Source organism: Protobothrops mucrosquamatus, unplaced genomic scaffold (assembly GCF_001527695.2).
Source record: "Protobothrops mucrosquamatus isolate PMUCROS unplaced genomic scaffold, P.Mucros_1.0 scaffold963, whole genome shotgun sequence".
Taxonomy (NCBI): Eukaryota; Metazoa; Chordata; class Lepidosauria; order Squamata; family Viperidae; genus Protobothrops; species Protobothrops mucrosquamatus.
In genome coordinates this window covers 245,460-272,929 of record NW_015387207.1, presented here as the reverse complement: position 1 = coordinate 272,929, position 27,470 = coordinate 245,460, and the positions used below count along the sequence as shown (strand labels likewise).

The following is a 27,470-nucleotide window of genomic DNA, read 5'->3' as shown; positions in this document are numbered from 1 at the left end:
CTTCCATTTCTCCTTCTTCTCTTTCTTCTTCTACTTCCACTTCCATTTCTCCTTCTTCTCTTTCTTCTTCTACTTCCACTTCCATTTCTCCTTCTTCTCTTTCTTCTTCTACTTCCACTTCCATTTCTCCTTCTTCTCTTTCCCCCTTTCCCTTCCCCTTTCATTTCTTCTCCTTCTCCTCCTTCCCTTTCCATTTCTCCTTCTTCTCTTTCTTCTTCTATTTCCACTTCCATTTCTCCTTCTTCTCTTTCCCCTTTTCCTTCTCCTTCCATTTCTCCTTCTTCTCCTCCTTCCCCTTCCCTTTCCCCTTCCTCCTTCCAGATTTTGATAAACTTAAAGCAGAGGCTGATGCCAAAAAGAAAGACTGGAAAAGAAAACATGGTAAGAAAGGCTGTCAGCCTAAAAAAAAGCCACATCTTTCCCCAAAGGATATAAAATAGCACAAGTAGACAGAAAGGCGAAAGAACCAGTGAGACCTCCCCCAAAAGTGAGACATTGGAAGGGAATCGCAGCCTTTCTAGGAAGTGTGACAAGGATCTCAAAAATGAGACAAAACCATTTCAAAGAATTTTACATTTGTTGCCCCTGGTTGCACATCCTACCTAACACAAGTCAGTCACTAACTCACCCGAATCTCTTTAGCAGTTTTTAGGGGAAACTTAGCTCCCCCTAAACTGAGTCAAAAGCTGCCAAAGAAAAATGCAGCATTCCATTTTAAATTTGTCTAAACCAGCTTTTCTAATCTGATCCCATGAAGTTTAACCATGTTAGCTGTTTGCAATAGAAAAACAAAAGAGAATTACCTGACCAATTTATTACAGGTCAAGATTAGAGGATTTTCAACCTCCAAGCCACCCAGAATCCCTTTTTAGAATGAGATAGGTGGTGTATAAATTTAATAAATAAATCTTTCTTACTTGCCCAGTGCAGTCCAATCAAAATATTCAGAATTTGGGTGGGTTTTTTTTAAGAGCATGATATTTGATTATGATTGTGGAAAGTCCACATGCAGAACCACAGACATAGCCTAAAAGCAAGGGAACAGGGTGACTTTTTATTCCAGCAAGATATTTCTAACAATTAGGAAATCATTAAATGATGCACAGCAATGTGGGGATTTCCCCTCTTTTGTTTATGAGGAAATAGGGGAATTTTCCATTCATTTCTTAGACAAGCTCAATCAGGAAGCAAAGTAGTTTTGCAATAACAAGGAAGACTGGTTTTTACCTGCTGAACTGATGAAATACCTTAGCAACTGGCATGTATTTATGACGGTTGCAGTGCCTTGGAGTCGTGTGATCACCTTTTGCAAGGTGACAAGCAAAATCAAATGGGGAAGCCAGATTCACTTAATAACTTAACAACTGCAGTAATTCACTTAACAACTTACAACAACTTGCAACAAAAGGTCCTAAAATGGGGCAAAAATTCACTTAACAATTGTCTTGCTTAGTAATAGAAATTTTGGGCTCAGTTGCGGTCGTAAGTCAAGGACTACCTGTAATTCAAGAAAAATTAGTCCTTTCCATATTCTTCACTGCAGCACCCAGGCATTGTTGAAGAGATACAAATCTTGTCCACATTACTGGGGGTTTTTTTGGCACAATTATACCGTAGTTGGTTGACTCTAGAAGATGCTATAAAAGCTAACTGCAGAAATGGTTTCAGTCCAATTTCCACCTTGTTTTGATATGAATGAGACACCTTTCCCTAAATTAAGAGTTAGAGGATGTACTAGCTAAGGGTGGAGTGTGGAGACCCACCATATGGTAGATGTCAAGTTGCAAAAAGTCTGAAGTCTTCTGGGCAACAGGCCACCACAAGTCCATCCCAAAGGTGATGCTCGGATCAGATTAATCACTAGGTGGCATCAAAAGATGTTTAGCGTTGTACTTTGTCTCCTCCTCCTTTCACAGGTCCTCATTTTATTGAACAACTGGCATGGAAGGTCACTGAAGACTGTGAAGTCCTGCTGACTTGCAAAGTAAGCTCTTCTTTTCCCATAGTTGCACTTCACGAAACAAAACTAGGTTTTATAATTTTAGATGTCTTCCGCATTCGATCAAAGCCATAATAATAATAATAATAATAATAATAATAATAATAATAATAATAATAATAATAATAATAATAATAATAATAATAATAATAATAATAATAATAATAAAGTTGGAAGGGACCTTGGAGGTCATCGGGCTGAGGCAGAATCGTGAACAAGAGGTAGACTGTGGCACACATACTTTTTTCTCCCCAAAATGTAGGTGTTCCTCCAGTGAGTTTCTCATCCCAGGAATTTTTTTGGCCCTAGAAAGCAACTTCCGCAATAGCGCAGCCAGGGTAAAATGCAGAAGGGAAGGTCACTGGGAAAGGCTAAACTTCCTTTTTTGAGACAGGAATGGTGAATGACTTCATGCAAGGCAGCTGAACCTGGTCTCATTTTGCAAATGGTATCTGTCGGACGTCGCATGCTTCAAATTTTTGTAACAAGATTTGTAACTGCTAAAATGCAGCCCCTCAAAATTTAGTGAGCAAGCACACATCAAAATAAAGTATTGTTCCTTCCTTCCTTCCTTTCTTCCTTCCCCTCCCCTCCCTTTCTTTTCCTTTCCTTCCCCTCCCCTTCCTTCTCCTCTCCTTCCTTCCTTCTTCTCTCCTTCCTTCCTTCTCCTCTCCTCCCTTTCTTTTCCTTCCTTCCTTCCTTCCCCCTTCCTTCCCTTCCCTTCCCTTTCTTTTCCTTCCTTCCTTCCCCCCTTTCTTTTCCTTTCCTTCCCCTCCCCTTCCTTCTTCTCTCCTTCCTTCCTTCTCCTCTCCTCCCTTTCTTTTCCTTCCTTCCTTCCCCCTTCCTTCCCTTCCCTTCCCTTCCCTTCCCTTTCTTTTCCTTCCTTCCTTCCCCCTTCCTTCCCTTCCCTTCCCTTCCCTTTCTTTTCCTTCCTTCCTTCCCCTCCCCCCTTTCTTTTCCTTTCCTTCCCCTCCCCTTCCTTCTTCTCTCCTTCCTTCCTTCTCCTCTCCTCCCTTTCTTTTTCTTCCTTCCTTCCTCTCTTTTCCTTCCTTCCCCTCTTCCTTCCCTTCCCTTCCCCTCCCCTCCCCTCCCTTTCTTTTCCTTCCTTCTTCCTTTCTTCCTTTCATTAGGCATCAAACATGAAGAAGGATACTTCTTTTCAATGGTTCTTTGATAACAAAGCCCGCTCAGATGGTCAATACAATCCAAACACAGGAGCTGGACTCCTACGGATTAAAAGGGTAAGTTTATCCTGAGTAACTGTTAATGATTAAATTAATAAAATTACATACCAAAACAGGAAAGAAATGGAATGTCATAAATGAAAGAACAAAGCTGGAGTTTGTCGCTAGAGCTTTTTCCAGTTTCATGCCACTTTAGACATTCAAATTCCACAGACAACACTATTTCCCCATTACTGTTACCCACAAATGGAAGAAGGCATGGCTTCCTCCCCCATCATGGGTGTTTTAAAACATACTGTAGAACAATCCATAACTGGACAATATGTTTGTTAGGACCAGACAAAATAGCAGTAAAAGTGTGAAGACTTTTGAATTCTGCAGAATTCTTCATTCTGAAATGTTAGAAAAATATAAAATGAGTAAGGAGCAAGGAACACCCCAAAATTAGGGCTGTTTCTTTCTCTTTTTAGAAGAATAACAGAGCTATACCTGGCCCCCTTCAGATTTTGCATTCTTTCTATAACTTCAAAAATCATGTTGTCCATGAAAGGTGCTATTCACAACTTAACAACATTGGAAAGAATGAAAAGACCTTGTTCTATGAGACTTGTCCACAGCTTGCACCTTGTTAAGCCTAACATCATCATCATCATCATCATCATCATCATCATCATCATCATCATCATAGTAATAAAGTTGGAAGGGACCTTGGAGGTCATCTAGTCCAACCCCCTGCTCAGGCAGGAAACCCTATACCATTTCAAACAAATGGCTGTCCAATCTCTTCTTTAAATCCTCTGGTACTGGAGTGCCCACAACTTCTGGAGGCAAGTTGTTCCACTGATTAAGTGTTCTCACTGTCAGGAAATTTCTCCTTAGTTCTGGGTTGGATCTCTTCTTGGTAAGTTTCCAACTGCTACTTCTTATCTGGCACTTGGGTGATTTGGAGAATAGATTAACCCCAAACTTTCTGTGACAGTTCCTCAAATATCGTCCCCACTAGTCCTCTTTGTTAGAGTAGATATACCTAGTTCTCACAATTGTTCATTGTATGGTTACAGGGAATGGCAAAATGACACTCACTTGACCTATCTGTACCATAGATATTGAACAATCTTTATTTTTAAGATAAGATAAGATAACCTTTATTGTCATTTTTATACTGTGGGCACAATGGCACACATCAAAAATGAAATTTAGTTGCCAGCTCTCAAAGTGAAACACATACATGACACACACCTAAACATACTATGAACAACATATGTACAGATCCACATCCCTACATATACGTAGCAAATAAATATTAAATACTGTCCATCTTGAGTATATAACGGAAGGAGGAAGCTTGAGAGTTCATAAGGTTAATGCTGTATGGAATGAAACTATGGCTGAATCTGGATGTTCTGCTACGGATACCACGAAGCCTCCTCCCAGAAGGTAACAAGGAAAACAGGTCGTGAAGAGGATGTGTCGTGTCCCAGATGATCTTACGGACCCTGCTCAAGCAGCGCTTCTGTGCTATGTCCTGGATGGGAGGGGGGGAACTGCCAATGATCTTTTCGGCCATTCTCACCACTCTCTGCACCGCCTTCCTGTCTGAAGCAGTGATGCCTCCAAACCAGACCGTCATGCTGTATGACAGGATGCTCTCAATTGTCCCCCTGTAGAAAGTGGTCAGGACAGGGGAAGGAAGATGTGCTTTTCTCATGCGACGCAGAAAATGCAGGTCCGCTTCACCAGTTTCTCACTGTTGAGCGATTGATACGGTCATCCATCAATTGATATTTTCTGTGTAATTTCAAGATACTTCATTTTCTAACCTGTACTTGCATTCATACAACATGCTACACTAACTAAAAAGAGGTGGGAGGAACTCATAGTGTGAGCCAGACCACCCCATTAAACCATTACATAGTTCATTCATTTGGTCATTGAGATGTACGGGTGCACAGCTGCAACCGAGTTTTTTAACCTGGATTTAGCCTTTAATGTGTTGTGTGAACCCATCTCTATATTTTGCTAGATTACCAAAGCAGACAAAGGAGTCTACAAAGCTGTGGTTTCTGATGACCGTGGGCAAGACATAACCCGACTTGATCTTACAAAAGAAGGTACAATAATTTTTTTCTCACTGGCCGAAATATTAATTGTTCATTCAGAGTAGACTTCCCAAATCTGGTGCTTTGATGATGTTTTGTGCGATTCCCACCCAATTTGGCCAAAAGAAAGCAGGGGAGTTTAAATTCAGCATGACAATCAGAAAGGAGAAAGTGAAGATAGAAGAAACATTGTCAAATGCTCCTTTACTTTGCACACTGAGGACCTCTGTCTGTCATAGAGGGCTGGGGAAAATATTTAAGATCTTTCCAGTTCACCACCAGTCAGCTAACCAGGACTGAGAATGACACCATGTGAATTCAGAGGCATATCCAAGCTTTTACTGATGTAACATTTTCATTAAAACATGCAGTGGGTAAGCAGTCTTTCAAAGAAGCTGGTCTGTTGGCGAGATTCTGAGAGTCAGTGGGGTGTTGTAATTGGGACCTTATATTAGCACCTACACAATCTTTAGCCATGAAGGATGATAATCTCTTGGCTTAACCTTCCTTCAAAGATTGTCATTTGATTGTTGTGAATGTCCAGACAATGTGATCCCGTCCAGTTCATGTTGGAGGCACTGCGTAAGGCGCTTCCGGGTTAAAAGGATTAGCTAGTGACATCACTATTCCCCAGGGCAGGGGTAGGCAACCTTGGCTCTTTTATGACTCATGGACTTCAACTCCCAGAATTCCTGAGCCAGCCAAGCTGAGGGGAAAGGGAGAGGTTTCTAAGCTGAGCCATACTGGCTCAGGAATTCTGGGAGTTGAAGTCCACGAGTCATAAAAGAACCAAGGTTGCTTACCCCTGCCCTAGGGGATGCACGTGAGGGAGCTGGAGCTGATGACGGGAGCTCACCCCATCATACAGCAGCACTCGAGTCTCAAACGTGGGCTTGCTAACCTCCAACCCAGCATCCTAACCATGTGAACCACCCACTCTTAACAATGTGATGATGTAAAATATGGGAGAACTGGCTTTTTTAAACCTGGATTTGAGAAAGGTTTGCCACAGTGGAGTAGAAAGAAAATATTTTTTTTTCTTCATTTATTTAAAGTCTCATCTGCACTTGTCTGGGTTTCCTGCCTCTGAACAGTAGAAAACCATGATGTTGATTTTTGGAAGCTGTGATTGGGAGGACCTCTGGGGTCAGGAACCACAAATATTCCTCAGGCTGGTCCTGTTCTAAATGAAATCTTTCCTTGTCGTTCAATAGTCAGTAATAAATTTCTAAGGAAATCCAACTTTAGCCAGGGCACAACTAAACATTATCTACAATGGCTTGCTTGATATATGGTGCTATTCTTTACTATTATGTGATGCTTTCTGTTTTACAGCATTTGACGATATCCTCAAGGAGCTGGCCAGAATCAGTAGTAAGTTGCTGATCTTCAGACCCTGTTCTGGTGGCATTTATTGTACCCAAGGCACAAGAGATAGGGTTCCCCTTCCAAAAAGTGGCCTTCTTTGGACTTCCCTTTAGATTTGGATCTCCATTCTCATCAATCCCAGGCAGCCAAGGATTGTGGGAAATAGATTCAAAACATGTGGAGGGCCCTTGGATTCCTGTCCTTGCTGTAAAGAAATATAATTAGTTTTATTTATCAGGGGAGGTCTTATTGTTTTTCTGAAATCAATCTCTCTCTCTCTCTCTCTCTCTCTCTCTCTCTCTCTCTCTCTCTCTCTCTCTCTCTCTCTCTCTCTCTCTGACTTTTTTGTTTAGTTCTTTCTGCATCTCCTTTGAAAGTGCAGCCGACTGTAGAAGGTATCAAGATCTACAGTGAAGTAAAGTACTACACAGATGCCATGAAGACCACCTGGTACCACAAGTATGTGCTTTTATCGTGTGGCTGTAAATTTGTAGGGTAAGGTGTTCCTATGGGGCAGACAGAAGATGCAAAGGCATAAGCTAAGCTTAAGGAGACAGATGCCCACCCAGGCTTGGCCAGGATCCTCCCTTTTTGGGGGATCTCTTTTCTCCTCCCTGCTCAACATCCTGTGTAGATCATCAGGAAACCTTCAGCCTTGCAAGGTTATTTGCTCCAACTGAGCAGGACAATGAAGATTCATCTGATTCAGGTTCTTAATACTACTTTGCTCCAGAGCTAAGAATAACTACAGATGGTCTGCCCATGATTTTGTGGTTGAATGTAGTCTGGATTCCCAGGAGGGAGGGGCTGCATTCCAGAGGAGCAAGAGACAGAAAAGTTTCGATAGCTCAGTTGGTAGGGAAAGGGTCAAGATTGCTCCTTCCTAGTAATACTCAGTGTTATGTCCTGGGCCTGTGATTGACAGAGCAGGTGCAGGAAGCTGCAGTGAGACCCGGGCAGACCATGTGGCCTGCCCGGGCCAGGCAGGCTGTCTCCAGCCTATTGAGCATGCGCAGAGCGGGAAAATACGTTGCATTTATTGGCTGACGCTATTCCCTGCAGAAGGTATAAAAGGGATCAGCGCCATTTTGTGTTGTTCTGTTAAAGCTGAAATAAAGAAGCATCTATTGTTGCTCCTGCCTCGTTTCAATGCTTTATCAATGCAAAGAACGGAACACTCAGAGTCTTAAATGACACAAGTAGTTGCTTTAGTTTGGCAAGGTTTCTGCCTATAGGTGAGGAACAATAAAAGAAATTGCTTAGAAGTAACCCTGTGTGTTTTTCTTGGTTTTTGGAGCCTGACACGTTTAGAGCACAGGTGAAATAACCACAGTCTACCTGTAGCTCATGGTGGCCTGCCTTGGGATAGTGGCGGCTCAGATGGTTAGGATGCTGAGTCAAAAGACCATTGGAGGTCGACAGCTCGGCAGTTCAAAATCTGAGGACAAGCGATGTGACAGAATGAGCTCCCATCAATTTGCCCCAGCTCCTGCCCATCTTGCAGTTTGAAAGCATTGCAAATGCAAATAGATAAATAGGTACCACTTCAATGAAGTGGAACCCTCTCGAGCATCCCCCGGGCAACGGTTGATGACACCAGCTAATTCTTTCAACCCAGAAGCACTTTGGTAGGCAGCTTTGTAAGGCTACCATCATTAAGAGGTTTATAGCATAGCAATAAACCCCAAATGAAAGAGAAATATTGTTTAGAGCAGGGATATCCAGTCTTGGCAAGTTTAAGACTTGTGGACTTCAACTCACAAAATCCCACAGCCAGTTGAAGTCCACGGGTCTTAAAGTTGCCAAGATTATACAATTAGGATTTAGAGGCTGTATATTAATTGACGACCTACTCTCCTGCTGTTCCTTCAGTGACAAGCGTCTGGAAGGAGGAGATCGTTTGAAAGTAGGAACAACCATGGACCAGGTTTGGCTCCACATCCTTGATCCCAAGGAGTCCGACAGAGGCAAATATGCCCTGGACCTCACTGATGGGAAAGAAATGCGCAGATTGACAACTGACCTATCTGGGAAAGGTAAAAACCCCATTACCTTCTAGCACTGATGGTGTTACCCAGTAGGGTAATGAAACATCTTCAAGAAAACCACAAAGCTGAGAGAGCACAAGGACAACACATTATAGATTTCCCATGAGATCAAGGCCTTTGCATAACCCAGGGGTAGGCAACCTTGGCTCTTTTATGACTGATGGACTTCAACTCCCAGAATTCCTGAGCCTGCATGAGGGAAACTTTGGCCCCTTCATGACTCGTGGACTTCAACTCCCAGAATTCCTGAGCCAGCATGGCTCAGCTTGGAAACTCTCCCTTTCCCCTCAGCATGGCTGGCTCAGGAATTCTGGGAGTTGAAGTCCACGAGTCATAAAAGAGCCAAGGTTGCCTACCCCTGGCATAACCCATCCAAAATATTGGTGCCGTTTAGGATTGATTTGTGCTAGGTTTCATCTGTTTCTTTTCTTTGTTGTCTGTGATATTCTCAGGCGTCAAAAGCTTCAAAAGCATCAATACTCTTTCAAAAGCCAGCTTTTCCTTACACAGCATGGCAATTTATTTTTACAGATTATTAGAAGATTGCCCTTTACCTACGCTATAGCTAAACCCTTCTGTGTTTCCCTTTCATTCTTTTTTATGGGAAGTCGATGACTTACAACGGTTCATTTAGTGACCGTTTGAAGTTGCAACAGCAGTGAAAGAAGTGACTTAGGACTGTTTTTCACACTTACGATTACTGCAGCATCCCCATGGTCACGTGATCAAAATTCAAACGCTTGGCAACTGACTCATATTTATGACGGTTGCAGCGTCCCGGGGTCACGTGATCCCCTTTTGCAAGCTTCTGACAAGAAAACTCAACGGGGAAGGCCAGATTCACTTTACAACCATGTTACTAACTTAAGAACTGTAGTGATTCACTTAACTGTGGCAAGAAAGATGGTAAAATGGGGCAAAATTCAGTTATCAAATGTCTCACTTAGCAACAGCAGTTTTCAGCTCAGTTGTGCTTGTAAGTCAAGGAATACCTGTATTCATTTTGATTTTAATTTCTAATGATATCTTTTCTTTTCTTTTCAATGCAAATTCCCCTGATAGTTTGTGTGAGGAGTGCTTCTGTTTGAGAGTATAATAAAAAAAACTGTATTTTTCTATGATAATTCTGGGTTCTAATGGCAATTCCTATAACTGCCCTTAATATATAAAAATAGATATTGAAATGGAAACATTTCATTAGCTCTTTTTCCACACTGCATATAGTTACCATTTCTTCAAGCCAAACCTTTTCTTGCTTGCTTGCTTTCTATAGCTTTCGATGATGCCCTCGCCGAACATCAAAGGCTGAAGTAAGTAGAGTGAGGTTGTGGCTTGAGGGAGGGAGAGGGGATGGTTCTGCACAAGCAGTGGGCACGCACGCTCATGCACGCAGCTCCACTTGCACAAGCAGTTCCAAACAGGCCACAGACTGGAACCAAACTATGGCCCGGGATGTCAACGCTGCTAACATTGGGTGTTCTCGCTTTGACAACATATGAAAACGCAGCCTTTTTCTTTCTTATGCTTTACTCTTAGAATTAGATGATACTGGGGGGAAGGAGGAGGAATGTGATGGGAGTTAGTTAGACATAACAATATTGTAATAGTGTGTGAACTCAGGACTTTTGAAATAAGAGATGATAAGAAATGGCGGGTTGGAGTAAAGGAGGGAAATCCTGCATTTCAAACTAATTGGAGAATGTGATTTATGACTGTTAATTAGAGGAGGGAATTGTGTTTGATACTATGTGCTAAGGCAATGATGGCAAACCTTTTAGAGACTGAGTGCCCAAACTGCAACCCAAAACCCACTTATGCATCATCGGGTGCCGGGTGGGTGTGGCCATTGGGTGGGTGTGGCCCATTGGGTGGACGTGGCTGCAGTGGTAAAGGCAGACTGGGTGGGACTAAAACGTTCAATCAATCAATTCCAACTTTGCAAGATCTTTTTTTTTCCTGCGAGAAGTTGAAATTGACTGATTGATTGAACCTTTTTTTTTTGCACACGGCGGCAGAGGCCTAAAGTGAAAAGGTTTTATAAAACCCAGCTGAAGGCCTAGGACTGGGGCGACGGCGCGCGTGCCCACAGAGAGGGCTCTGAGTGCTGCCTCTGGCACCCGTGCTATAGGTTCGCCACCACTGTGCTAAGGGGAGGGGAATCCATATTTTGGCTTCGCTTATGTATGTGCCAATGTTATGCTGCTCGAATAAAGATTCTTTAAGGTAAACAATGCTTCAAAGTTCTTTGAAGAGTTTCCTCTGTCGGAACCATGACACGGGGATTGGATACCTCCTGCTGTAAGATCTGGTGGATGGATGCTTTGGCTACGAAACCTGACACATGCAGTACTTGGGATTGTTGTGTAGCCAAAATGTAGTGGCTCCAGGGCTGGGAGACGGGTGTTGCATTTAATCCTGTGGTTTCTTTGGTGAAATTTAGGTAAACACTGTATGTGACATAAAAAACGCCTTTTGTTTTGTTTTCCTTGTAGGCAAGCAGCTGTTGTGGAGGAACGTGAGTATAAAAAGATGCTGGTTTGGTTTTTTTTTTTGTCTGTTGCATTCATGGGAGATGTGTTTGTTTGTTTGTTTGTTTGTTTGTTTGTTTGTTTGTTTTATCTAGCCACCTACTCGTTGTCTCTAGGTGGCTTACGAACAGTAAAAACACAAAATAGAAAAAAATAAAAAAGTAAAAAAAAAACAAGAACCCCACCCTGGGTACCCTGGAGACAGTACACAAATAACAGGGCAACCAGTATGACTCAGCTTACTTTGAATCCAGGGTGTTTTTTCAATTTTGCTGCTTTTACAAAGTTGGAAGCAGCACAAATCGAAAGGAAATAAACATTCCTTCAACAGCAAGGGATCTTCTCCGACAAAGATGCACCTCCAGAGATGCTTGAGTTACCTTCAGTGAAAAACTCCGGGTTTGAATTTCACACTTCAAGCCGTTCCTTCCCATCTATCTAACCTGATCCTCAACTGAACAAATGTATTTACCATACACAACATTCCTTCAGCCAGTCAGTGAAATTACCCAACATCCTAGGTTCACACAAAACAGCAAATTGCGAAATAATCTGATGGGTTGGGTTAATGCAACATCCCAAGCTGCAAAGAAGCAGACTGAGATGAACATCAACCCAGCATAATGTTCAGTTTGTAACTGAAGTACCTTATACATAAAAAAAACAAGCAAGAACTTTTCTAGAAAAGATTAGACAACCATTTGTGCTGGATAGTATAAGGATTCCTGCCATGGGCAGGGGAGTGGATAGACCAGGGGTGGGCAACCTTGGCTCTTTTATGACTCGTGGACTTCAACTCCCAGAATTCCTGAGCCAGCCACGCTAAGGGGAAAGGAAGTTTCCAAGCTGAGCCATGCTGGCTCAGGGATTCTGGGAGTTGAAGTCCACGAGTCATAAAAGAGCCAAGGTTGCCTACCCCTGCTCTAGGTCAGGGGTCTTCAAACTTGGCAACTTTTAAGACTTGTGGACTTCAACTCCCAGAATTCCTCAGCCAGCCATGCTGAGGGGAGAGAGGTTTCCAAGCTGAGCCATGCTGGCTCAGGAATTCTGGGAGTTGAAGTCCACGAGTCATGAAGGGGCCAAAGTTTCCCTCATGCTGGCTCAGGAATTCTGGGAGTTGAAGTCCACGAGTCATGAAGGGGCCAAAGTTTCCCTCATGCTGGCTCAGGAATTCTGGGAGTTGAAGTCCACGAGTCATGAAGGGGCCAAAGTTTCCCCCATGCTGGCTCAGGAATTCTGGGAGTTGAAGTCCACGAGTCATAAAAGAGCCAAGGTTGCCTACCCCTGGGATAGACAATCTCCAAGGTCCCTTTCAGTCCTATGATTATTATCAGATTCTTGTTTTGCCGTTGCATGAAACAGTCATAGAATTTAATAGATCCAATCTTTGGCCTCTGAAAAAAAGTTCTGCTGTTATTGAATTGTACACTGGTTCTGCTTAAAAGCTTCTAATAACACTCACTTGCTTCCAAGGTAATCTGCTCCATACCTTGATCTTAGCAACGTAAGGCAGCCTGGACCAGTAACATGATTAACCTCTAAAGTATTTAGACATCCCCTGGCTAGAAAGTGGGAGACCATGAGTTCTAATCCCACCTTAGGTCCAAAGTCAGTTGAGTGACCTTGGGACAGTCAATGTCTCTCAGCCCAATTCACCTCACAGGGCTGTTGTGAGGAAAATAGGAGGAAGGTGTGTTGGATATGTTTGCTGCCCTGAGTTGTAAAAATAATAAAGATATAGATAGATAGATAGATAGATAGATAGATAGATAGATAGATAGAGAGAGAGAGAGAGAGAGAGAGAGAGAGAGAGAGAGAGAGAGAGAGAGAGAGAGAGAGAGAGANAGACAGACAGACAGACAGACAGACAGACAGACAGACAGACAGACAGACAGACAGACAGACAGATAGATAGATAGATAGATAGATAGATAGATAGATAGATAGATAGATACCCCAAAAAGTGGGATTAAAAACTGAATAGCCAATCATGATGTCTATTCTCCCTCTACAGACCGTGCCAAAGTGGTTCGTGGCCTTCCAGATGTTGCAACCATCATGGAAAGTAAGGTAATGAATTCTCTTGGATGGCCTCCAGCTGTGCAAATGGGGAATAACTGCTGTGGGAACCCTGAATTATATAAGGGACTCTTGCGTTACCATTTAGACAGTATTGGCAACTGATAAGGCAGGCCTTGCAACATTCGATCTCTCTTCGTGTGTGCCTTTGTGCAATCCTTCCAGGCCCCGGATTCATTGCACAACTCCAGGTGTCTCTCCTCTTCTTCCCCAAAGTATAAGATCCTCAGTGTTTCCAACCATCACTTCCTGGTTCCCACAAGATCTGGTGTGAGACCCATGAAAACTCATGCAAGAATGCTGACATGGCAATCTCGTAGCATTGCAAACTTTCTAAAAAGAAATATCTATTTTCAATTTAATTTCTGGGAATCGTAGCTGCCCTTTGGGAGGTTCATAAGAATACCCTAACATGGGGGCAAGAGGGACAGGGATCCTAGAGGGCATAAAGGGGGCTGTCTGCCCCATACGTTGGTACTGATGGGCACAGTCTTACCTGTCCCCTGGGTATATCTGCCTTGCCTTCTCCAATCTGAAGTCCTACAATGAACCCTTTCTTTATTTCTAAAACAGACTTTGTGCTTGACTTGCATCATCTCTGGAGATCCTTACCCAGAAATCACCTGGTGCAGGAATGAGAAGGTCATTGCCTTCAAAGACCGGTACAAGATGGAAGTGAAGGGTACCGTGATCACAATAACCATTGAGAACGTCAGCAGCGAGGACACTGGGAAGTTCAGCATCCTCGTCAAGAACAAGTGGGGCTCTGAAACCGGGAAGGTGACGGTCAGCGTCTACAAGCAGGGGGAAGAGCCGAAGGAGCTGAAAGATGAACCGCCTTCTGTCTGAACCACCCAGGTTCCGTTCTAAGGGCTTGGCCAGGTCCAGAGGGCATCACCCAATAGAAGAGGGTGGTCCTTCTTCATTGCAAGGAAAGACCCATCGCCCCATCTCCTACCCTACCGTTGCCGCTCTCTGAGCAGGATCGTAGGCTTATGATATTTATAGATATGTTATAAAAGTCAGCCTCCAGCCCCATAAGAGGATTGGCATCAGGTCTCTTGCCTGCCTCTCAGTGTTTTTCAGTGCTTTCAAACATATATATCCAGAAAGGAAATCAAGGGCCGGTGAAGATATGGCTGTTACTGGTTTTAGCTCAAAAAAAAAACCCTAACAAACCCCGGTATGATGAGTTCATACATTTCAGTAAGGCAGGTGGGTTTTCACCCTTTTATTGAATACAGGTAGTCCTCAACCTACAGCAAGTCTTTGGAGTTACAATGGCCACTGAAAAAAGAGACTCGTGACTGGTCCTCACCTTTACGGCCATTGCAGCACCCCCACAGTTCTGTGATCGAAATTCAGGCCCTTGGCAACTGAGATATAGTAATAATAATAATAATAATAATAATAATAATAATAATAATAATAATAATAATAATAATAATAATAATAATAATAATGATGATAAAGTTGGAAGGGACCTTGGAGATCATCTAGTCCAACCCCCTGCTCAGGCAGGAAACCCTATACCATTTCAGACAAATGGCTGTCCAGTCTCTTCTTAAAAACTTCCAGTGTTGGAGCATTCACCGCTTCTGGAGGCAGGTTGTTCCACTGGTTAATTGTTCTCACTGTCATGAAGTTTCTCCTTAGTTCTAGGTTGCTTCTCTCCTTGATTAGTTTCCACCCGTTGCTTCTTGTCCTGCCTTCAGGCGCTTTGGAGAATAGCTTGACTCCCTCTTCTTTGTGGCAGCCCCTGAGATATTGGAATACTGCTATCCTGTCCCCCCTCGTCCTTCTCGTCATTAAACTAGACATACCCAATTCCAGCAGCCTTTCCTTATATGCTTTAGCCTCCAGTCTCCTAATCATCTTTGTTGCTCTTCTCTGTACTCTTTCTAGAGTCTTAACATCTTTTTTACATCGTGGTGACCAAAACTGGATGGAGTATTCCAAGTGTGGCCTTACCAAGGCATTGTAAACTGGTATTAATACTTCACGTGATCTTGATTCTATTATATTTATAACAGTTACAGCATCTGTCAGACCTGCCCCAGGTAGGCCCCTTAGGACAGGGAGATGTTTCCCAGGGTGCATGGCCTTGAGTGCTGGCACAAACTGGTTCTCTGGTCTTGGTCAAACTATCATTTCCCATCACTTATTCATGCACATTTATTGCCCGTTTTTCCCTCCCCCTCATGCCCCCTCCCTCCTGGCCTTTGATGGCACGATGCCAGCGAGGCGCCAAGTCGAACATGGCAGACCTGAGAGCATCCCAGGATCATATGATCCTCACTTGTGACCTTCCCAGCTGGCTTCCGAGAAGAAAAGTCAGTGGGGGCAGCTGGATTCATTTAACAACCGCACCATGCGCTTAACAGCTGCGTGATTTGCTTAACAACTGAGGCAAAAAGTTCACAAAATTGGGCATGGCTCGCGTCACAACACCTTGCTTAGCAGTGGAATTCTGATCCCGGTTGTGGTTGCAATTCGAGGACTGCCTGTAAGCCACAGCAGAAGGACTCACATGCTGTATAGTGCGACGCTATTAAACAGGATGAAGTGTATATTTTTGGAGTGTGATTCACATTCTTAAATCCAGTGGGTGGGACCAGGTGATGGTTAAGCTGGGCTCTATTTCACATCGAACAATATTGAATTAAAGTTCAATTTACTGTAGNACTACACAGATGCCATGAAGACCACCTGGTACCACAAGTATGTGCTTTTATCGTGTGGCTGTAAATTTGTAGGGTAAGGTGTTCCTATGGGGCAGACAGAAGATGCAAAGGCATAAGCTAAGCTTAAGGAGACAGATGCCCACCCAGGCTTGGCCAGGATCCTCCCTTTTTGGGGGATCTCTTTTCTCCTCCCTGCTCAGCATCCTGTGTAGATCATCAGGAAACCTTCAGCCTTGCAAGGTTATTTGCTCCAACTGAGCAGGACAATGAAGATTCATCTGATTCAGGTTCTTAATACTACTTTGCTCCAGAGCTAAGAATAACTACAGATGGTCTGCCCATGATTTTGTGGTTGAATGTAGTCTGGATTCCCAGAAGGGAGGGGCTGCATTCCAGAGGAGCAAGAGACAGAAAAGTTTCGATAGCTCGGTTGGTAGGGAAAGGGTCAAGATTGCTCCTTCCTAGTAATACTCAGTGTTATGTCCTGGGCCTGTGATTGACAGAGCAGGTGCAGGAAGCTGCAGTGAGACCCGGGCAGACCATGTGGCCTGCCCGGGCCAGACAGGCTGTCTCCAGCCTATTGAGCATGCGCAGAGCGGGAAAATACGTTGGCTGACGCTGTTCCCTGCAGAAGGTATATAAGGGATCAGCGCCATTTTGTGTTGTTCTGTTAAAGCTGAAATAAAGAAGCATCTATTGTTGCTCCTGCCTCGTTTCAATGCCTTATCAACGCCAAGAACAGAACACTCAGAGTCTTAAATGACACAAGTAGTTGCTTTAGTTTGGCAAGGTTTCTGCCTATAGGTGAGGAACAATACAAGAAATTGCTTAGAAGTAACCCTGTGTGTTTTTCTTGGTTTTTGGAGCTTGACAAGTTTAGAGCACAGGTGAAATAACCACAGTCTACCTGTAGCTCATGGTGGCCTGCCTTGGGATAGCGGCGGCTCAGATGGTTAGGACGCTGAGTCAAAAGACCATTGGAGGTCGACAGCTCGGCAGTTCAAAATCTGAGAGCAAGCGACGTGACAGAATGAGCTCCCATCAATTTGCCCCAGCTCCTGCCCATCTTGCAGTTTGAAAGCATTGCAAATGCAAGTAGATAAATAGGTATCACTTCAATGAAGTGGAACCCTCTCGAGCATCCCCTGGGCAACGGTTGATGACACCAGCTAGTTCTTTCAACCCAGAAGCACTTTGGTAGGCAGCTTTGTAAGGCTACCATCATTAAGAGGTTTATAGCATAGCAATAAACCCCAAATGAAAGAGAAATATTGTTTAGAGCAGGGATATCCAGTCTTGGCAAGTTTAAGACTTGTGGACTTCAACTCACAAAATCCCACAGCCAGTTGAAGTCCACGGGTCTTAAAGTTGCCAAGGTTATACAATTAGGATTTAGAGGCTGTATATTAATTGACGACCTAATCTCCTGCTGTTCCTTCAGTGACAAGCGTCTGGAAGGAGGAGATCGTTTGAAAGTAGGAACAACCATGGACCAGGTTTGGCTCCACATCCTTGATCCAAAGGAGTCCGACCGAGGCAAATATACCCTGGACCTCACTGATGGGAAAGAAATGCGCAGATTGACAACTGATCTATCTGGGAAAGGTAAAAACCCCATCACCTTCTAGCACTGATGGTGTTACCCAGTAGGGTAATGAAACATCTTCAAGAAAACCACAAAGCTGAGAGAGCACAAGGACCACACATTATAGATTTCTCATGAGATCAAGGTCTTTGCATAACCCAGGGGTAGGCAACCTTGGCTCTTTTATGACTCATGGACCTCAACTCCCAGAATTCCTCAGCCAGCATGGCTCAGCTTGGAAACTCTCCCTTTCCCCTCAGCATGGCTGGCTCAGAAATTCTGGGAGTTGAAGTCCACGAGTCATAAAAGAGCCAAGGTTGCCTACCCCTGGCATAACCCATCCAAAATATTGGTGCCGTTTAGGATTGATTTGTGCTAGGTTTCATCTGTTTCTTTTCTTTGTTGTCTGTGATATTCTCAGGTGTCAAAAGCTTCGAAAGCATCAATACTCTTTCAAAAGCCAGCTTTTCCTTACACAGCATGGCAATTTATTTTTACAGATTATTAGAAGATTGCCCTTTACCTACGCTATAGATAAACCCTTCTGTGTTTCCCTTTCATTCTTTTTTATGGGAAGTCGATGACTTACAACGGTTCACTTAGTGACCGTTTGAAGTTGCAACAGCACTGAAAGAAGTGACTTAGGACTGTTTTTCACACTTACGATTACTGCAGCATCCCCATGGTCACGTGATCAAAATTCAAACGCTTGGCAACTGACTCATATTTATGACGGTTGCAGCATCCCGGGGTCACGTGATCCCCTTTTGCAAGCTTCTGACAAGAAAACTCAATGGGGAAGGCCAGATTCACTTTACAACCATGTTACTAACTTAAGAACTGTAGTGATTCACTTAACTGTGGCAAGAAAGATGGTAAAATGGGGCAAAATTCAGTTATCAAATGTCTCACTTAGCAACAGCAGTTTTCAGCTCAGGTGTGCTTGTAAGTCAAGGAATACCTGTATTCATTTTGATTTTAATTTCTAATGATATCTTTTCTTTTCTTTTTCAATGCAAATTCCCCTGATAGTTTGTGTGAGGAGTGCTTCTGTTTGAGAGTATAATAAAAAAACTGTATTTTTCTATGATAATTCTGGGTTCTAATGGCAATTCCTTACTGCCCTTAATATATAAAAATAGATATTGAAATGGAAACATTTTATTAGCTCTTTTTCCACACTGCATATAGTTACCATTTCTTCAAGCCAAACCTTTTCTTGCTTGCTTGCTTTCTATAGCTTTCGATGATGCCCTCGCCGAACATCAAAGGCTGAAGTAAGTAGAGTGAGGTTGTGGCTTGTGGGAGGGAGAGGGGATGGTTCTGCACAAGCAGTGGGCACGCACACTCATGCACGCAGCTCCACTTGTATAAGCGGTTCCAAACAGGCCACAGGTCGGAACCAAACTATGGCCCGGGATGTCAACGCTGCTAACATTGGGTGTTCTTGCTTTGACAACATATGAAGATGCAGCCTTTTTCTTTCTTATGCTTTACTCTTAGAATTAGATGATGCTGGGTGAGGAGGCAGATTGTGGTGGGAATTAGTTAGACATAACAATATTGTAATAGTGTGTGAACTCACAGCTTTTGAAATAAGAGATGATAAGAAATGGCGGGTTGGAGTAAAGGAGGGAAAGCCTGCATTTCAAACTAATTGGAGAATGTGATTTATGACTCTTAATTGGAGGAGGGAATTGTGTTTGATACTATGTGCTAAGGCAGTGATGGCAAACCTTTTAGAGACCAAGTGCCCAAACTGCAACCTAAAACCCACTTATGCATTGTCGGGTGTCGGGTGGGTGTGGCCATTGGGTGGGTGTGGCCAATTGGGTGGGTGTGGCCCATTGGGTGGGCGTGGCTGCGGTGGTAACAGCAGACTGGTTGGGACTAAAAAGTTCAATCAATCAATTCCAACTTTGCAAGATCTTTTTTTTTCCTGCGAGAAGTTGAAATTGACTGATTGATTGAACCTTTTTTTTTTTTTGCACACGGCGGCAGAGGCCTAAAGCGAAAAGGTTTTATAAAACCCAGCTGAAGGCCTAGGACTGGGGCGACGGCTCGCGTGCCCACAGAGAGGGCTCTGAGTGCCGCCTCTGGCACCCGTGCTATAGGTTCGCCACCACTGTGCTAAGGGGAGAGGAATCCAGATTTTGGCTTCGCTTATGTATGTGCCAATGTTATGCTGTTCAAATAAAGATTCTTTAAGGTAAACAATGCTTCAAAGTTCTTTGAAGAGTTTCCTCTGTCGGAACCATGACACGGGGATTGGATACCTCCTGCTGTAAGATCCATCCAGCAGGAGATACCTCCTGCTGGATGGATGCTTTGGCTACGAAACCTGACACATGCAGTACTTGGGATTGTTGTGTAGTCAAAATGTAGTGACTCCAGGGCTGGGAGACGGGTCTTGCATTTAATCCTGTGGTTTCTTTGGTGAAATTTAGGTAAACACTGTATGTGACATAAAAATGCCTTTTGTTTTGTTTTCCTTGTAGGCAAGCAGCTGTTGTGGAGGAACGTGAGTATAAAAAGATGCAACTTTTGCTGGTTTTTTTTTTTTTTGTCTGTTGCATTCATGGGTGATGTGTTTGTTTGTTTGTTTGTTTGTTTGTTTGTTTGTTTTATCTAGCCACCTACTCGCTGTCTCTAGGTGGCTTACAAACAGTAAAAACACAAAATAGAAAAAAATAAAAATAGTAAAAAAAAACAAGAACCCCACCCCACTCTGGGTACCCTGGAGACAGTACACAAATAAAAGGGCAACCAGTATGACTCAGCTTACTTTGAATCCAGGGTGTTTTTTTCAAATCTGCTGCTTTTACAAAGTTGGAAGGAGCAAAAATCGAAAGGAAATAAATATTCCTTCAACAGCAAGGGATCTTCTCCGACAAAGATGCACCTCCAGAGATGCTTGAGTTACATTCAGTGAAAAACTCCGGGTTTGAATTTCACACTTCAAGCCGTTCCTTCCCATCTATTCTAACCTGATCAACTGAACAAATGTATTTACCATACACAACATTCCTTCAGCCAGTCAGTGAAATTACGTAACATCCTAGGTTCACACAAAACAGCAAATTGCAAAATAATCTGATGGGTTGGGTTAATGCAACATCCCAAGTTGCAAAAGCAGACTGAGATGAACATCAACCCAGCTCAAGGTGTTGTGTGAATGCAGTTACTCAGTTTGTAACTGAAGTACCTTGTACATAAAAAAAAAGCAAGAACTTTTCTAGAAAAGATTAGACAACCATTTGTGCTGGATAGTATAAGGATTCCTGCCATGGGTAGAGGAGTGGATAGATAGATGATCTCCAAGATCCCTTTCAGTCCTATGATTGTTATTAGATTCTTGTTTTGCGGTTGCATGAAACAGTCATAGAATTTAATAGATTCAATCTTTGGCCTGTGAAAAAAATTTCTGCTGTTATTGAATTGTACATTGGTTCTGCTTAAAAGCTTCTACTAACTCTCACTTGCTTCCAAGGTAATCTGCTCCATACCTTGATCTTAGCAACATAAGGCAGCCTGGACCAGTAAGATGATTAACCTCTAAAGTATTTAGACATCCCCTGGCTAGAAAGTGGGAGACCATGAGTTCTAATCCCACCTTAGGTCCAAAGTCAGTTGAGTGACCTTGGGACAGTCAATGTCTCTCAGCCCAATTCACCTCACAGGGCTGTTGTGAGAAAAATAGGAGGAAGGTGTGTTGGATATGTTTGCTGCCCTGAGTTGTAAAAATAATAAAGATATAGATAGATAGATAGATAGATAGATAGATAGATAGATAGATAGATAGATAGATAGATAGATAGATAGATAGATAGATAGATAGATAGATAGATAGATAGATAGATAGATAGATAGATAGACAGATAGAGAAAGAGAGAGAGAGAGAGAGACAGAGAGAGACAGAGAGGTAGACAGACAGACAGACAGACAGACAGACAGACAGATAGATAGATAGATAGATAGATAGATAGATAGATAGATAGATAGAGAAAGAGAGAGAGAGAGAGAGACAGACAGACAGACAGACAGACAGACAGATACCCCAAAAAGTGGGATTAAAAACTGAATAGCCAATCATGATGTCTATTCTCCCTCTACAGACCGTGCCAAAGTGGTTCGTGGCCTTCCAGATGTTGCAACCATCATGGAAAGTAAGGTAATGAATTGTCTTGGATGGCCTCCAGCTGTGCAAATGGGGAATAACTGCTGTGGGAACCCTGAATTATATAAGGGACTCTTGCGTTACCATTTAGACAGTATTGGCAACTGATAAGGCAGGGCTTGCAACATTTGATCTCTCTTCGTGTGTGCCTTTGTGCAATCCTTCCAGGCCCCAGATTCATTGCACAACTCCAGGTGTCTCTCCTCTTCTTCCCCAAAGTATAAGATCCTCAGTGTTTTCAACAAATCACTTCCTGGTTCCCACAAGATCTGGTGTGAGACCCATGAAAACTCATGCAAGAATGCTGACATGGCAATCTCGTAGCATTGCAAACTTTCTAAAAAGAAATATCTATTTTCAGTTTAATTTCTGGGAATCGTAGCTGCCCTTTGGGGGGTTCATAAGAATACCCTAACATGGGGGCAAGAGGGACAGGGATCCTAAAGGGCATAAAGGGGGCTGTCTGCCCCTTACATTGGTACTGATGGGCACAGTCTTACCTGTCCCCTGGGTATATCTGCCTTGCCTTCTCCAATCTGAAGTCCTACAATGAACCCTTTCTTTATTTCTAAAACAGACTTTGTGCTTGACTTGCATCATCTCTGGAGATCCTTACCCAGAAATCACCTGGTGCAGGAACGAGAAGGTCATTGCCTTCAAAGACCGGTACAAGATGGAAGTGAAGGGTACCGTGATCACAATTACCATTGAGAACGTCAGCAGCGAGGACACTGGCAAGTTCAGCATTCTCGTCAAGAACAAGTGGGGCTCTGAAACTGGGAAGGTGACGGTCAGCGTCTACAAGCAGGGGGAAGAGCCGAAGGAGCTGAAAGATGAACCGCCTTCTGTCTGAACCACCCACGTTCCGTTCTAAGGGCTTGGCCAGGTCCAGAAGGCATCACCCAATAGAAGAGGGTGGTCCTTCTTCATTGTAAGGAAAGACCCATCGCCCCATCTCCTACCCTACCGTTGCCGCTCTCTGAGCAGGATCGTAGGCTCATGATATTTATAGATATGTTATAAAAGTCAGCCTCCAGCCCCATAAGAGGATTGGCATCAGGTCTCTTGCCTGCCTCTCAGTGTTTTTCAGTGCTTTCAAATATATATATCCAGAAAGGAAATCAAGAGCCGGTGAAGATATGGCTGTTACTGGTTTTAGCTCAAAAAAAACCCCCTAACAAACCCCGGTATGATGAGTTCATACATTTCAGTAAGGCAGGTGGGTTTTCACCCTTTTATTGAATACAGGTAGTCCTCAACCTACAGCAAGTCTTTGGAGGTACAATGGCCACTGAAAAAAGAGACTCATGACTGGTCCTCACCTTTACGGCCATTGCAGCACCCCCACAGTTCTGTGATCGAAATTCAGGCCCTTGGCAACTGAGATATAATAATAATAATAATAATAATAATAATAATAATAATAATGATGATGATGATGATGATGATGATGATGATGATGATGATGATGATGATGATGATGATGATGATAAAGTTGGAAGGGACCTTGGAGATCATCTAGTCCAACCCCCTGCTCAGGCAGGAAACCCTATACCATTTCAGACAAATGGCTGTCCAGTCTCTTCTTAAAAACTTCCAGCATTCACCGCTTCTGGAGGCAGGTTGTTCCACTGGTTAATTGTTCTCACTGTCAGGAAGTTTCTCCTTAGTTCTAGGTTGCTTCTCTCCTTGATTAGTTTCCACCCGTTGCTTCTTGTCCTGCCTTCAGGCGCTTTGGAGAATAGCTTGACTCCCTCTTCTTTGGGGCAGCCCCTGAGATATTGGAATACTGCTATCCTGTCCCCCCTCGTCCTTCTCTTCATTAAACTAGACATACCCAATTCCAGCAGCTGTTCCTTATATGTTTTAGCCTCCAGTCCCCTAATCATCTTTGTTGCTCTTCTCTGTACTCTTTCTAGAGTCTTAACATCTTTTTTACATCGTGGTGACCAAAACTGGATGCAGTATTCCAAGTGTGGCCTTACCAAGGCATTGTAAAGTGGTATTAATACTTCATGTGATCTTGATTCTATTATATTTATAACAGTTACAGCATCTGTCAGACCTGCCCCAGGTAGGCCCCTTAGGACAGGGAGATGTTTCCCAGGGTGCATGGCCTCGAGTGCTGGCACAAACCGGTTCTCTGGTCTTGGTCAAACTATCATTTCCCATCACTTATTCATGCACATTTATTGCCCGTTTTTCCCTCCCCCATACGGCCCCCTCCCTCCTGGCCTTTGATGGCATGATGCCAGCGAGGCGCCAAGTCGAACATGGCAGACCTGAGAGCATCCCAGGATCATATGATCCTCACTTGTGACCTTCCCAGCTGGCTTCCGAGAAGAAAAAGTCAGTGGGGGCAGCTGGATTCATTTAACAACCGCACCATGCGCTTAACAGCTATGTGATTTGCTTAACAACTGCAGCAAAAAGTTCACAAAATTGGGCATGGCTCACGTCACAACCACCTTGCTTAGCAGTGGAAATTCTGATCCCGGTTGCGGTTGCAATTCGAGGACTGCCTGTAAGCCACAGCAGAAGGACTCACATGCTGTATAGTGCGACGCTATTAAACAGGATGAAGTGTATATTTTTGGAGTGTGATTCACATTCTTAAATCCAGTGGGTGGGACCAGGTGATGGTTAAGCTGGGCTCTATTTCACATCGAACAATATTGAATTAAAGTTCAATTTACTGTAGTCAAAATGATTAGTTTCCAGGTAATGTTCAATCTATTTCCTTTTACGTGCAGAAACAAATACAAATTGGTAATTACTGTGGGAGAGTGCTGAAAGTCATTCGCCCCAAGACTTCCAAGGGGTGCCTGTGGCCCACGGGCTCAAATCAAAGCCACCATGAATCATGATTTACAAAGCCCAATAATTACGTTCGTCTCAGATTCTAAATCAGAATGAAATATTTATGTGGTTGCTGCTTGCCATCTCCATGTTGCATAAAACCAGACACTGTGATTTGTAAACCGTAGTTTATGGCTTAGCACTATGAGCAAATCTAACTATTGTAGCTTACCAAAGAGAGAAGCAACCTAGAACTAAGGAGAAACTTCCTGACAGTTAGAACCATTAACCAGTGGAACTACCTGCCTCCAGAAGCGGTGAATGCTCCAACACTGGAAGTTTTTAAGAAGAAACTGGACAGACATTTGTTCGAAATGATATAGGGTTACCTGCCTTAGCAGGGGGTTGGACTTGATGACCTCCAAGGTCCCTTCCAACTTTATTATTATTATTATTATTATTATTATTATTATTATTATTATTATTATTATTATTATTATTATTAAACAGAATACAATGGATCTGTTGTGTGCTCCTGGCTACTTTCCTTCGTGGCCAGAGGCAAGCTCGCCTGACCAATAACCAGCCAAGACACAATAAAGGCCTTTTGTTCAATTTATTGCGATAAGCAGGGAGAGAAGCTATCAAAGCTTGGTTCTCTCCAATGTTTCAACCCAAAATATTCCCTTTTTTATACAACCCTGTCCTAGCCGATGCATCCCTCCTCTTTCCCCATTGGCTGAGGTACTATGAGGTTACACTCTTTCTGTCCGCTTCTTACACATTTCCTGCTAACATATTAAATCATATTCACATGTACAATAATAATAAGAAAAATCAGACTGATTTAAATGGTGATTTTGAACTCTGTGGATATTTATGGCCCCCCCTTTTTATGACTTCTTAGAAAAATAGGTTCTTCTCTGTTTTTCAATTCAGTACGCCTTTCCTCTTATCCAGTGATGGGATTCAAATATGTGAACAACCGGTTCTCGGTGTGGATGCCGCTTCCGGAAGTTCATTCTGGGCCTGGGCAACAAAAAATTAGCTACCGGTTCTGGCGAACTGGTGCAAAGTGGCTGAATCCCACCACTGCTCTTATCTTATTCAGCTTGTTTTCCTGTTTTTCAATTCACTATCCCTTTCCTGGCTAGCCATTTCCTCTTACAGCTATTTTTTTTATAGTTTGCCCTCTTCCTTTTCTCAATCTTAGACTCAGCTAATTTTTGCCCACATGTTTATCTTACTTCGTCCCTTGATGCTATCCTTTCCTGGTTCCTGTCTATTATAAGCTTGTTTCTCCACTCAGTAAGTTTCCACTGCAGCAAATTCAATTTTAAATTTCTCTTTCAATATTAAATTTTGAAGACCTTTCCTTTACTCCTATCAGATCCAATCTCAGGAATGAAGGCAAATATACGTCTCCCAGGATAATGTTGCAGGATCCAATCTTGTTTGGTCACTGGGATCAGAGGTTTAGTCTTTTGAACTCACGCTAGAGTCCATCCTCGGGAATGTGGGCTTTGGACTAAATATTATGGGCTCCAGCATGAGTTCAAAAGCTCAGAAGACTAAACCTCTGGTCCCGGTGACCAATCCAGATTGGATCCTGCAACATTATTTTGAGAGACGTAGACTTGCTTTCATTTATGAGAATACAATGGAAATGATAATGATGATAATGATAATGATAAAGTTGGAAAGGACCTTGGAGGTCATCTAGTCCAACCCCCTGTTCAGGCAGGAAACCCTATACCATTTCGGACAAATGGCTGTCCATTTTCTTCTTAAAAACTTCCAGTGTTGGCGCATTCACCGCTTCTGGAGGCAGGTTGTTCCACTGGTTAATTGTTCTAACTGTCAGGAAGTTTCTCCTTAGTTCTAAGTTGCTTCTCTCCTTGATTAGTTTCCATCCATTGCTTCTTGTCCTGCCTTCAGGCGTTTTGGAGAATAGCTTGACTCCCTCTTCTTTGTGGCAGCCCCTGAGACACTGGAAGACTGCTATCATGTCCCCCCTCGTTCTTCTCTTCATTAAACTAGACATACCCAATTCCAGCAACCGTTTCTCATATGTTTTAGCCTCCAGCCCCCTAATCATCTCAGGCCTAGCTTGAGACTGCAAATATTCACAGATATTTTTTCAGACTTAGATTCAATGATTTCCTGGCACTACTATATCTTTGCTGACTTGCCCTACCGTTTGCTAAATAAATAGTTGGATTTGGACAGTATGATTGCGATCGTATTTATTTAAGAAATATACATGGCTGCCCAGCTCCAGCACTGGGCAGCTTACAAAAAAAAAACCCACCCAGAAATAAATAATGATGGCATTTTGCAGTGGCACCTGCATTTTTCAGTGAGACACTCCAAAGTGTGACCGCTGGATGAACGGAGATTCCCAAGACCCTGATTTCCTGCAAGAAAAAGCGTGCACATTGATGCCCCCTCTCTCCCCATTCCGTGCATCCAGCAGATTTTTGAAGAGATTAGCTTAAATTTTAGCTTCCCAAGGTCAGGACAGGAAGAAACAATGATGTTGAGTAAAGGTGCTGAAAGTCACTGAACTCTTTGGCATTTCAGCTCAATGCGCCCCCATTGCAGGTCAGAGTATTTGCTAGCAGGGAAGAAATACCGAGTTGCAAATTGGGTATGTCTAATTTAAGGAAGAGAAGGGCACGGGGGGACATGATAGCAGTGTTCCAATATCTCAGGGGCTGTCCCAAAGAAGAGGGAGTCAAGCTATTCTCCAAAGCGCCTGAAGGCAGGACAAGAAGCAACGGATGGAAACTCATCAAGGAGAGAAGCAACCTAGAACTAAGGAGAAACTTCCTGACAGTTAGAACAATTAACCAGTGGAACAACCTGCCTCCAGAAGCGGTGAATGCTCCAACACTGGAAGTTTTTAAGAAGAGACTGG

The 27,470-nt window shown here is 43.1% G+C and overlaps 1 protein-coding gene across 1 annotated transcript in view; it reads left to right on the top strand.

Annotated features, from left to right (window-relative positions):
• Positions 1-22,604, top strand: part of MYOM3 (myomesin 3) — a 56,858-nt gene extending 34,254 nt beyond the window's left edge. Inside the window, exons 26-36 of the mRNA XM_015819663.1 lie at positions 322-381; positions 1,917-1,984; positions 3,130-3,240; positions 5,207-5,294; positions 6,618-6,656; positions 7,004-7,109; positions 17,431-17,594; positions 18,815-18,851; positions 20,073-20,095; positions 21,690-21,745; positions 22,329-22,604. Of these exons, the coding sequence (XP_015675149.1) occupies positions 322-381; positions 1,917-1,984; positions 3,130-3,240; positions 5,207-5,294; positions 6,618-6,656; positions 7,004-7,109; positions 17,431-17,594; positions 18,815-18,851; positions 20,073-20,095; positions 21,690-21,745; positions 22,329-22,604 (1,028 nt within the window). The remainder of the gene's footprint in view (positions 1-321; positions 382-1,916; positions 1,985-3,129; positions 3,241-5,206; positions 5,295-6,617; positions 6,657-7,003; positions 7,110-17,430; positions 17,595-18,814; positions 18,852-20,072; positions 20,096-21,689; positions 21,746-22,328) is intronic.
• Positions 22,605-27,470: the final 4,866 nt, after the last annotated feature.